Source organism: Labeo rohita, unplaced genomic scaffold, assembly GCF_022985175.1.
Source record: "Labeo rohita strain BAU-BD-2019 unplaced genomic scaffold, IGBB_LRoh.1.0 scaffold_112, whole genome shotgun sequence".
Classification (NCBI taxonomy): domain Eukaryota; kingdom Metazoa; phylum Chordata; class Actinopteri; order Cypriniformes; family Cyprinidae; genus Labeo; species Labeo rohita.
Window position 1 is genome coordinate 203,130 of NW_026127252.1, and position 13,351 is coordinate 216,480.

Here is a 13,351-nt window from a genome sequence, read left to right on the forward strand (position 1 = left end):
CAATTTCAGCCTGTTTATTTGTGACTCCGGATAAGAGATTGAGCCATATGGACTACTGTCATGACAGGGCAGATGATGAACAAATGATGGGTCACTAAATTACTTTTGGGTGAACTACATCATTAATATGCAGGACGGGAGAACATTATTTCTTCACATTGTTTGTTCTGAAGTTTTGAAATTCAGCGGCTGCTAAAATTACCTGCTACCATTAAAGTGAAGTCAAAGCCCTTCTTCACAGATTTGCGGTGAACCTGATTTGGCAACGTTGCAAATCCCACATACTCCTTGTCCTGGTCCTACAAAAAAAAAAGAGAAAAAGAAAGAGAGAGACAGAGCAAGAACAAGAATACGAAATGTTAAAAGAGTATTAAAAAGATCAAGAAAAATAAAATAAAAAAAATACTTTTTTATATATATTTTAAAATTAGAGATATAAATAATTAAAATCCCTCTAATAATGCTTAAATATATAATGGAGGAACTACTCTTACAAAAATTAAAATGAGAGCAAAAAAAAAAAAAAAAACACTTGATAGAGAAATGACCCCAAAAAAACAAAACAAAACAAAGCGTATTTTCTCAATACAGTTGAAACGTCTTTATGTTGTCTGCCACATTTCTTATTATCACGTCTTATAACACCCACCAGGAGCTGACACACATTGTGAGAGTTTCTCTCTGGGAGGCAAACCAGAGGTGCCAGGCATTGGCTTAAAATGAAGGAGGAAAGCTGTGGGTGGAGTGTCATAAACCCAAAAAGGGCTTTACGCCTTTAATTATCATCTTTTACAAACATGCTATAGGCCACCAACAGGAACCAGTCAAAAAACTGTCATTAAAGTGTAAATCAATCCCCCCGAAAAGCAAATGACACATGAAACACAAGCTCGAGAACAAAAAATACGGTTCAAATTCAGAACATCAAAACATGGAAAGCTTTCGTAGACACCCACGGGTGCTGATGAGATCCATCAGAAAACAGTCCCGTGTCAGCAGTGTGATATAGCGATGGCATCACAGTATTTTGACATGTACCATGGTACTGAAAGATCACCATTAATGGCGCTCCTAGAAAGTTACCAAAGTATGACACTTGGTATGCCAAGAATCTTCAAAGAATACCATGGTACATTCCAACATGGTACTGTAGTACTTTTTAGCACTTTAGTCATTCTCACAGTTGTTCGGAGTGACATTTTGGGATGTCCTGATGGAAATCCCAGCATGCTTTACCTCAGTAGAGTCATAGGGGTCGTAGCGGCCCCAGGGGCTCTTAGGCCTGGATGGGCTGATGGGAGACGGCAGGCTAAAGTCCACATGGCCCCGCTGAGCCCCGTGTCTGGACTCGTGCTCTAACTCTCCGGGGCCCCTGGGCACCGCCGCGGGCCTCAGGAAGGTGGGTGTTCCCGGGGTTTGGGGTCTGCTGTGACCCTCGCCCTCACTATCGGCCTTATGGTGCCCGTGGTGGGCAAACGGGTGACCCTCTCTGGGCGGGTGGTGTCCCATGATGTGCTCCAGCTCCGAGTCCTCCGAGTCTTCCTTAGGGAAGTGCTGAGGTCGGGAGGGGTTAGGACAAGTTTGGGGTCGGAGCAGAACACACGGGCAGGTGCAAAAGTGGTTAAATGTGGAAAATTAAGGTCATGGAGAAGAGAAGCAAAAAGAGAATAATAGACCATTTAGTGGTTAGATACAAAACACTGTGCATGTCCTTACAAAAGATTACCATGGTAAATACCTATTTACTAGCAGCCCAGCAAATCAACTTTAGTGAAACATTTTGCCAGAAACGAAGGTCACCATGGTAAAAGTTTGACAAGGCTTTATGAATCCAAGAAAAGCACATTAGTAGTAAAGGAGTGTTCCCGAGGAAGGTGACAGCGGACAGCACGCATCTACATCACTGCTGTTAGTGTCCACGCAAGACGACTGACATCAGACACAAAACGGGCAACACTGATACTCTCGCACTGATTACCGAATTGCTAATAACAACAACCGGATCGATGCTGCTGATGCGGTCATGTTGTGAAAGTAAAGAGCGATTCCTGCTCCACACGCTCCTGGAGGACCGTCAGCCTCACTCATGAGAGGAACCAGATGAGAGTCTGTCCACAGCACAATGTTAGAGAAGCTCTGTTCAAGACATCAGCCACATTCACTTGCAAAGTGCTGCGGTTGGTTTATGGTCTTTAATGAGTTTCTGACGAGCAAACTTCATGTGTATTGAACCCTATTAAACACTCAAAGAGGAGTAGCAACCGTATGTACCTTCACTGCTGTCTTGGGAAACATGTTCAGAGAAGGCCATAAAAGGACACATGTATTAAAGAGCATAAGCTGCCCATGTGTCCAGGAGGACAGAACTAAAGGGTGCAGGTGACGGTCGGGCAATGTGACACTCGGGTTTCCACTGTTCTAAACCTGTCCAGATAAATAATGCATTGCAGTGCAGCAAACTTGTGTTTGAGGTGCAGACATGGAAAAAGTGACTTTATAATGATGGTCATATGATCAATCTGGCAAAGACTGAACTGTACGAGTCCTGCCTGCTGTTCATTTATCAGCGAATTTCCATCCATCCTTTCTCCAAAGCGCTTGTCGTCTGTTGGGTCGCAGGGGTGCTGAAGCTTCCAGTGTCAAAGGCTGTGCGACCGAACATTTCATGGCCACATCTGATATGAAATTAGCTGATAAAGAACATTTTAAGCTCAACATCTGACTTATGTAATGAAACGCACTTCTGAAAGCAACGAGATATTCAACAAGAAAACAATGTGAGACAGAGCTTGAAGAGCTGATGTGACGTGTTTCAGAATGTGAGTCTTATAGTGGATTGTGGGGGATTATTCCTCTCCTGAAACACCGCCAGGCTGAAGCTTCAGAGTTTGTCCATGTATTGGTCACCTTGGAGTAAATATAGTATTATATGCTCTTGCTTTAATGTTAACTAGCACTACAGTACTGCATTAAAGGGCCCCTATTATGCAAAACTCACTTTTACATTCGTTTGAACATAAATGTTTGTTGGCAGTGTGTGTACACAACCACCTTTTTTTTAATCTCCATAAATCATTAGCAGTATCTCGGAGCAAGCCGTTCACAGAATCAGTACAAAGTGACATCACATTTTACAAGCCCCGCCCACGACTGTTGACGGACACTGCCGTAAGCTAGCAGAGACACGCCCTAATTGAGCCAAGTTTGTCTTCATGCTAGAGCATTATTCAGTCCATTATTCACATTTGTCTGCTTTTATATATTTGTTTGGCTCATATGCAGTATAGGTACTGTATATTACACTGCTGTCACTTAGCACACGGATATAATATAAACATGATTTCTTTCCCAGTTTTTTAACTTTACAGACAGAACTGACTGTGTTTTTAACTCATGCTTAGTTTAGTACTCACATGCCGCTTTCTGCGTTGAGCCGTAAAGGCACAGCCCTACTCTGGAAAAGGGGGCGGGGAGCAGCAGCTTATTTGCATTTAAAGTGACACGCATGATCTGTGGGGTATTTTGAGCTGAAACTTCACAGACACATTCTAGGGACACCTGAGACTTATATTACATCTTGTAAAAAGGATCATAATAGGTGCCCTTAAACAATGCACTGAGAGATTGCTCACAGTATCAAAGTACATAAGGTCAACTGTGATTTGACAAATTAATAAATTAACAAGAAAACTAGCCAGCTTGCAGAAGGTTCCACATCTAAGGGCAGTCAGCGGGGCAGTGTCCTGAGAGGTCAGAGGTCAAGAGGACCAAGCGGAAGTTACATCAGTACCTTTTGCACTTCATACGGCCTGGGCTCAGGTGACGCCGGCATAGAGTCCTGCTCATCTGACGCCGAGTCGGCTTCACGGTCACTGTCCTCCATGGCTACTGGGGCTACTGTACACTCTGCCATCTCCAACCACAAGAGAGGCCGTTTGGAGAGGAGGCGCACAGGTGGGTACAGAGCATTTCAAAGGGACAGCGTTCGAGGGTGAGGGGAATGTTTGGTGGAAGGAATGGCGAGAGGATGACAGAAAAAGAAAAAGATGAAATGATTAAATAAATGCAATGAATTCAAGCGAGATGCGGCCAATGGACATAAAAGCAGAAGATGCCGGTGCACACTGGTCACTGGAATTACTCCCAGCTATAGATGGATGCTAGAGATATTTCAATTTCTATACGGACTAAACACGCTAATACAGCTGAAGTAGACAACACAGTGTATCAAAACCACCAGATGATACCAGAGCTTTACCACATTCAGTTTTGTTGCTGTTTGACACACATCTGACTAAATGTTTTACGACAGTATGAAGTAATGAAGCTACTGTCAAATGTCTAATGCTCACACTCCGTTCTGAGAAACATTTTTCATAAAATACTGCAAAATTTTGCAGGCCCTGTGAATTTTAGTGATGGCCGTGCTGCATAACATTCAAAATGAACTGAGTGTTGCTAAAACATTTGTGCTAATGACATTGATCACCACAGTTCAGTTACTTCCACAGTGGAGGGACTAGAGATCATAAACCCAGTGGGTTGGATAAAGAAGGTCATACGTTACCATTAACGCAACTAGTGATTCATTATCATTGTGCTAAAACAATATCAATAGTGACGCCTGACTTGATCAGCAGCACTAATTAAGAGTTTCTCCGATTAGGTGACGGTGACCCGCTTTACACCCCATGTGTGCTGCAGAGATCGATGTTCAATCTCCATCGCCGTGGGCTTTACTGGCCTATTTCTGCTCGCTGCTCAATACCGCTCAAGCACAGCCTCCAGAACAGACAGTGTAGTGCCAAACGCTGACGTCCTGTGCTGTAATGTAATGAAAATGCTTAATAGTTCACATGTTAAGACATTATTCCAGCTCAGCCTAACTGAACATATCATTGAGATGTTATGGCTGTGCTGGAGGTCAGGCTGAACGGTCCGACCAACACCTCATATCACATGAAATGCAATAGATCACAACCTAGTTATTTTAATATTGTTAATTAAAAAAAAAAAACTCATTAACTACATTACAAATAAAAGGCACTACAGCTAAATTGATGACTTTTTTCTTTTCATTTGTAACTTGATGAGCAGAACCCAGTTTTTTTTACTTGGTTGTGAAACAGGAGATACGCACACACATACACATTGTCAGCTAAATTCGGTATTAATAAGGGAAGTTGTGATGTCGCTCATCAATAGTAAACAACTCAACTCTTCTACATCATGAGCCAAAAAAACGCCTCCTAACAAAGCTTCTGTAGGACGCACATCGCTCTCTATTTTCAGAATAGCTAAGTGGTTTTGCCCACTGATATGTCTACCATCCTCTTACACAATGAAGCTGTTCTCTGTTTGGTCTAGTGGAAGCTAGGCCAAATAAAATATATATCCAGTATAAATACAATAACTCAAATGAAGAACAACAGTCTGTGCCGCACATATTCTGCATTCATCCCAGCACACAACAGATTCTCACCTGAAACGCCTATAGGAGGATGAAACAATCTAAACTTCTTGCCTTGTTGAAGCCAGCTCCTCATTCCCTTTCCCCACTCCAGACCCAGCGTCCGACTCAACAGCTCAGGCATTTATACCACGACACCCAGGGACGCGGCGCCCTTCACTGCATCGAGCTTCCCCGCCGCCCCAGGGCGCCAATCAGCAGCCGCCTCCACCGCAGCGGATCGACACGGAGCCCATCGCACCGCACGAGCACTGAACGGACCCCGGACACAGCTGCATTTACATCTTCACCAGATCTAGAGTAAGAACGGCCACAGAGCCACTGCAAAAAGCACACTGCCTTCATCTGCATGAATTTTATGGTGCATTATGGGGAATTTCCCTCAAAATCTCTCCTCTCTTCTGCACAGTTTAATGCACTAAATATCTCCATTGCACAATTTCATGTACAAATGTCTCTTTTGTAAAACGTCATGTACAGTACTTATGTAAAGTTTTTGTTGTCTGTTTTGTATGTGTAGTCAACTATTTATTATAGTTATAGCATTTATAGTATATGTATAGTCAAATGGTTGTATAAGTCTGTAATTGCTTTTCTTATTTGTGTACTGTTGTATGTTTATATTATGCTTAACTAGTATGTAGCACCGTGGTCCTGTGAGACACGACATCTCGTTCTACTATATGTCCACACGTGTAGCAGAATGACAATAAAGCTCGACTTGACTTGACTTGACTTGAATTAATGACTGATCTGATGTTTGTAGGCCTCTGCAGTTCAGTGCAGTGCTTTCAGCCTTACGGTGCATGATGATAATTTGTTTGCGCCCCTCGCGATGTCTAAGAATGAGCTTAGTAACGAGCTTCAAATTCCTCAAGTCGGGTATGAAAACAAAACAAAACAAAACAAAAAAACATTCAAAATGCTGTAATTGGTTTGCCACCAAGTGTCTTATTTTAAAGGAATGGTTCACCGAAAACAGTTTTGTTTTAAAATGTCATTCACATATTCACTTACCCTTACCAAAAAGAAGTACACTTCAAGTTTATTTGACTAAGTATACTCAAGTGAAGTTCAAGTATATTATTAAGTATACTTTATGTAGTAGGTATACAAATATCAGGTTACTGGTAGTATACTTGTAAGTGTACTATTTCAGTACTCCTTTCTAGTATGTAAAATTATACCTTTAAGTATACTTCAAGTATAACAGTAATAAACTTTGAGCACACGAACAGTTTATATCTGTTTTTAGTTTGTACTGCAGCTATACTAAAAGTGAACTTACAGGTATACTGATTACTAATTAAATACTTGCAGCATTTTTAGTACACTTTGAAGTATAGTCTCAGTAAACTACTGGATTAATAGTTTTACACTGTAAGTATACTCGTAAGTTTTCTTTAAGTGAACTTTACATCATACTTTAAGTATACTACTATGTCCCTATATATGTTTGGGTATTAATTTTGTATATGTTTTGTATATTATGTATATTATATGAATATCTGAAAAGACAAAGGTTTAAAAGAAAGATCAGGGCGTCTGCTTGTAAACAAAAACGTTTTATTCTAGCTTTATGCATTCTTTTTTATAAATATTTGAATGGGGGTAAGTTCCATAAATAAAAAATAAAATAAAATTAAAAAAACAATATTTTGAACAAAACACTTAAAAAAGACTGAAAGGTACTGAAAAAGTAGACTAAAAGTACACTTTGCTATTTAGTTTAAAAGAAGTACACTAATAGCACACTTGAATAAACTTCTTTTTCATAAGAGTACTCACAATTCACAAGAGTTATTAGACAAGCAACGCCCTTTGGTTTCATTTACACTGAACTTTACACAGCAGGTCTGAAAATGTGAATGAGCAAATGAGTTCACTTCTACAACGTTTGTTCTCGGTCGCGGGGCGAGAGGGCAGCAGCTGGCGTGAGGTAAAGTCAAGTGTGTGTGTGATTAGACTCGGTATTAAAGTCTTAAAAGATCTCAATCGGAGCTGAGAAAGATTAAGGAATTTCAGAGCATGTCCCAGATCTCACGTCCCCCTTAAGAACTCTATTTCTGGGTCTCAGAAACAAAAGATTCAGTCAAGACAGATCTGGGTTTATGGAAGTCAATTTGCTTTGTATTCTGCTGTCAAACTGAAAAAAAGCACATTAAATTAATATTACATGCAGTGAAAACACATTTATTTAAAAGCATGTCTAATTTAACATTATTAGTAAGTTTCCAAGTATTGACACAGTTAATATTTTTTCAGCTTTTTTCATTGTACACAGTCTAAGGAGGCAAAACTGTGTTACAAGTGAAAGGCATGAACACCTCACATACTCACATTTATTTTGAGTATGTGACAGGCATAACCTAGATTCAACTGAAATTAAAGTTTGGAGATGCAAGCTTTTCTTTTATCTGTCTACATAAATAAGAGTATACATCCAGTTTAACTGCTCAGACATTTAAGGGGGAAGAGCAGCAGATCAGACAGAAACACAGCCACAAGAACACAGCTTTAACCTTGACCGGGACAGAGGACAGCAGACATCTAACCGTTTACTCACAGATAGTAAGACTGAAAGATAAGAAATGCCAAACCACTGAAGGATTTCAAGACAAAAGGTCATATTTTACAGTTTATTTTAACATTTACAAATCCAGTTGGAGTAACCTGTACATGTTCAAGACCATTTTGAGACTGACTTATTCCTAGTTCATTTAAGATGAAAAATAAATAAATAAATGCATGACTGAGTCTCTTATAATCTTTAACACAACACATATTTGTTTGTAAAACTTAAAAAGGAAACAAATATGACCCATGTTTGGTTTAACACAGTGCACCAAATGAGGAAGCTTAAGATGAATGATGCTTTTGGAAACTGAGGGCCCAAAAACAATACCTTCAGATCCCAGATCGAATATCTCGCAGACAGCCAAGTGAGGATTCCAGACCTTTTTGTCATGTATGTCAAACGCAAATCAGTTGAAGTGTCTGCAGACTATAGTGCTACACTGCAGAATGTTGTTTGCAATGACACCAAGTTCAGACGAACCTAGAAATGTTCAGAAATGTGGCTTTGATATTAGAGCCGTAGAAAACAGCCACCTTTCAGTCCGTGAAAAGAAAGCAGGTCAACAGAGCGTTTGTCTGTCAGGTTACTGCGCTCAGACCTGCTCAGCCACGCATGAACATTTCAGTGCTGTGAGTGAAGCGAGCTGATCTCAGAACAGCGTGTGTGAACGCAGCTGAAAGGACCGCACTGAGCCAGAGATCACACAAAAACCACAGAAATACCATTCGACCAACCCAAAGGCAAACCACAGAAGCAGAGGCTAAAGTCTGGAACTGTTTACTGGGTTAATTGTGATTTTTCATTTGATGAATAGAATCACATATATATTAAGCAGTCTCAGTAAAATACTTAATGCTAGTTAAATCATGTTTAATAAATAAAAGAGTGAGCACTATACAATCCCATCACACAGTTTGATGTAATTGTTGTCACTGATCTGTAACAATGACACGTCCACACCGCCGTCCGTCCGTCACAGCGCTCTGCACTGCCTTGTTCTCATCTCTCTTTTAGTGTTTGCTCATGCCGCTGTTTGAAAGATAAAACACTATCTTATAGTTGTATGTAGCTGACGTCCTAAAGAGTGTTTGCTAAAAGTCAACTGATGGCTCAACCAATAGCGTGAGATCCACCTGAACTATCATTCAGCACCTGTTGAACGATGGCAGGCCTCAGAAAACATCAGCCTCGCTGAAGACCCTCCGATGAGCCTCTACCTGCTGGGTTTGTCGTGTGCTTCACGTAAGCTCTGCTGCTGACGGACTGTGTGTTCATGTGTTTGCAGAGAGCTGTAGGTGTGCGTGTGTGTGACAGCAGCAGCTGAGTGTGTGTCAATGGAGCTGTTGTGTGAATCAGCACAGCAGAGCCCTTTGTGTGTGTGTGTGTGTGTGTGTGTGTGTGTGTGTTTGTGCACCAAACAGGTCAGGGCTGGTCGTTCAGACTCTGAAAGTCCAGCACAGGTGCATGAATATCAAAATGATACACAACATAAACATGTGAGCACATATCAAAGTGACAAACTGAATTCATACAATCATGAAAATTTATAAGATACATTGAAAAATATATTTGCAAGCTGATAATAATAATAATAATAACAATAATAATAAAATTCAAAATGATTGCTTTCATTTTTGTTGCTTTTTCTTTTCATGTTTTATTTATTTATTTTTGTATAATTATTATTATTATTAAATCATCCAGTTTATAACTATGCCATATTGAGATTATAGAGTATTACATCACTTCACCACTTTCTACTCCAACAATTCTCATTTAAATGGAATTATTCATGAAATATCTCGATGACATTGGCTATCAAAAATTGCCACCATTCCTAAAAAAATAAATAAGCATAAAACAAATAAATAATATCAGCCAATCATTAATAACAATAAATAAAAAAACATGATCAGACTAGAATCCACTTTGTCACATGCACATCTGATGAAATCAAATCAAAGCATCCTCATAAAACATCAGCTGACTTCTGTCTCTGTAGTCACAAACCAGCTCCTGCTATTCACAGTTTAGCTATTACAGTTTAGTAACTGCATTGTGCAAATGCCAAGTCAACATCCACGAGTCTAATAAGTGTGCAGAGTGCAGACATACCTCAGAATCGCTGTTTACCTCAGAGTTTGCTGCCATTGTAACTGATGGAGGGCAAATGGGCAGTGTGCGAACAGAGAGAGAGAGAGAGAGAGAGAGAGAGACACACACACATGACCCACTGACTGTCTGTCTCGTTTGCATAGACACACCCCCTCATGTGCATATCTTCTGCCCCTGCTGCAACTCATTTGCATAGCCACACCCCATCACTGTCAGTCATATATATGAAGGGCATCACAGAATATCTGAAACAAATCAGCAACTAGAAACATATAAATGTCCCATTCATCTCTGCTCTCTCAGTAGCACTGCTGTATGTCTCCCGCTCGTCTTGAGTGATGTCGTCCTGCTAGAGGCTTTGAACAACATCTGTCCAGCGACTTTACAAAGCCACTGTGTCCCTGATCTGCAAAGCCTGAACACACATGCACACACAGACACAGGCCTTAGAAAGCCTGGCAAGAACATTTCCAGGTCATATTTCACCCAAAACCAAAAGGGGAAAAGCGCATTGTTAAATTATTTCCATGTCATCGAAGCACATATCTTGACTCTTTGACCTTGACAAAATATCAGTCAAGTTCTTAATAAATGAACCGATACATTTGTATGAATGCACATTTTTGTATTGTTTAGGGTGAGAAATGGGCAGCACTGCTTTTGCCCTTTTCACAGCCTCTCAGGGACGTTCGTGGAGTCTTAAGTTGGTCCGGCCGTCGGTCGTTCCAGGGTTTGTGGTCAGTCGTCCGCGAGGCTCGAGGCGTCTCTGACCGCAGTACCAAGCGAAGCCTGGTGCCGCCGCCGAACACGTCAGCCACACATCTGAGCCGCTCTCAGCACAAAGGAGCCAAACACACACACATGACAACACTCAGACACGTCCAGCTCACGTCTGATGAAACACTCCTCACACCGGTCACAAAGAGGACGCAGCAAAGCCTTCTGGGAAGTGTTCTGTCCATTCGAGTGTCCATAACAGATGACAATCTCAGCATGATAATCTCACAGGATTAGTGTTCAGTTGTCATTATGGCTGAAGATGCATTGTTCATCCTCTCTTTTGAGCTTAAATCGGTCAGTGAGGTCCAGACAAAGGACAGGGACAGATGCATGTATTATATATGTACAGCTGTGGAGTGAGTTATTCAGCACCACGTATCAAAGCCTCATGGTATTTCTATCTGACTGCACCGCACCGCTATACTGAACCAGCACAGCACTAATTTGGAGAAGGAAAACGACTAGCAGACAACGTCTGCTCCGTAACACACCATGACACATGAGCCTAAATATTCTTTTAACTATTGCTTGAGTATTTTCCCACAGATGTAATGGTTAAGAACTAAAGACAAGAGACACAGACTGACACGCTGTCTGAAGGAAAGCTTCTCCTCGACCAGTCGTCCTGGATCATCATTGTAGACGCTGTGAGGTGAGCCGACAGCTACACTACTGCCACCATTAAAATCAGTTCCTCTGATCAGTCATATACTGTGTGTAACAGTGTTTGTGTTGTTGATGTTCTGCTCTGTTGTGTTTAATGTTGTGGATGGACTGTAGATGCGTTTGGGCCCTGGATGATGACGTCACAGACGTGTGCTGATGATGGGACAGAGTGGCGCCCTCTGCTGGCCGACTGCTGCAGCATTCAACATCTACAAACACAATGCTGACTATCTAAATTAACCCAAATCATAGACATTTTATATTTATATATTTGGTTTTGGACTTTAAACGCTCACCATTTTGGAAACTTCCTATTGACTTCTTTTACCTTTTTATAATATTTCCCATCCACTAACTCTACACCTAAATCAAACCCTCACAGAAACCTTTGTGTACTTTTAGATGTTTAGTACTTGGGGAGTAACTAGTTACATGTAACGGAATTACGTAATTTAATTACAAAACAAATGTAATTGTAATTAGTTACAGTTACTGAGAAAAAATATGTCATTAAATTACAGTTACTTTTGAAAAATGCCAGTGATTACAAAGGGGGTTACATCTGAATTTTTCCACACACCCACACACACTTACAGATTTAATTGACTTCTTTTAAATTGCATTGCCTGCTCTAAAATGAGACACCAATGTCTCAGGAGTTTCGGACACAGAATAGGACACATGCTTATTCGATAACTGTTTTATTTCCTATTTGGGTTTATGCATAAACTTTATTTTTTAAGATTGTTTTTTTCCAAGGCATTGTTAGATGTTAGTGTTTTCTGTCATAACTATGCAAACATTTGATTTCAAACCCAGTATCATAGCTATTAAACTATTTCTTGTTATGATGTTATTTATGTTATGATCTTGTTATGACATATAGCACAACTGCGCTCACGGTGACCCGAGTTCGATTCCCGTCTCGAGGTCCTTTGCCGATCCCGCTCCCCTCTCTCCTCCCAGCTCTTTCCTGTCATCTCTCTACTGTCCTATCACAACAAAAGGCATAAAAAGCCCAAAAATATAAGTAAAAAAAAAAAGGCTGAATTTGTGGTGGCTGTGCTTTAAATTAATTTATTCCACCGCTCTTTCGGGGCAACTTAAGTCAGTGTTGTATGCTTGATAATTTTTCTTGGCGGAAGCTTTGCGTTTGGTAAGATTAGCTTATAAAATATTAAAGCAATATTATGTGTACAGTTTCTTAATTCTGTCATCCTGGTATCGTGGACTTGCTCTATTGTTTCATACAAACGCAGCTGCTGCTATTTTTATTTTTTTTTTTACATTGTAATGGAAAATAAGATAACTAACAAACTAGTACTACTACTTAATTATTTATGTGGTGAAATGTTGTGTAAGAAAACTGGTATGACTGCACTGTATCCTAAAATGTCTGTCTAGTTTGAACTTGCCGTTTGCTAGCAACTGATTTCTTCATGGAAGCTTTGCGTTCAAATATTTCAACTCAGATCAGTGTTGCGTGTCTAATAATTTTGACACGAAACATATTAAAAAATCTATCAAGCAGCTGTGTAATAAGTGAGATAATGTACATTCATCCAGTTGTTATCGCAAAATAAAGATGTATATTATCCCTTACTTATTATCTTAATTCAAGTGATAAAGGATTTTGAAAGTCTGACAGTAATCAGTGTTGAGTGCTACTGTAAGGTTCACTCTGCCTGGTTTAAATGTTTCAAAATGATTAACAGTTGAAAATATTAGAAATTTAGAAAAGT

General features: G+C 40.2%; 1 protein-coding gene across 15 annotated transcripts in view; it reads right to left on the reverse strand.

Moving 5' to 3' along the window:
• The window catches only part of septin4b (septin 4b), a 55,614-nt gene that overhangs the window by 7,423 nt on the left and 34,840 nt on the right, over positions 1-13,351 (reverse strand). For 4 of the 15 annotated variants that reach the window (XM_051100812.1, XM_051100816.1, XM_051100813.1 and 1 more), the window contains one exon: positions 203-299. In XM_051100812.1, the coding sequence (XP_050956769.1) occupies positions 203-299 (97 nt within the window). The other 11 variants (XM_051100807.1, XM_051100808.1, XM_051100804.1 and 8 more) reach the window with 10 other exon arrangements.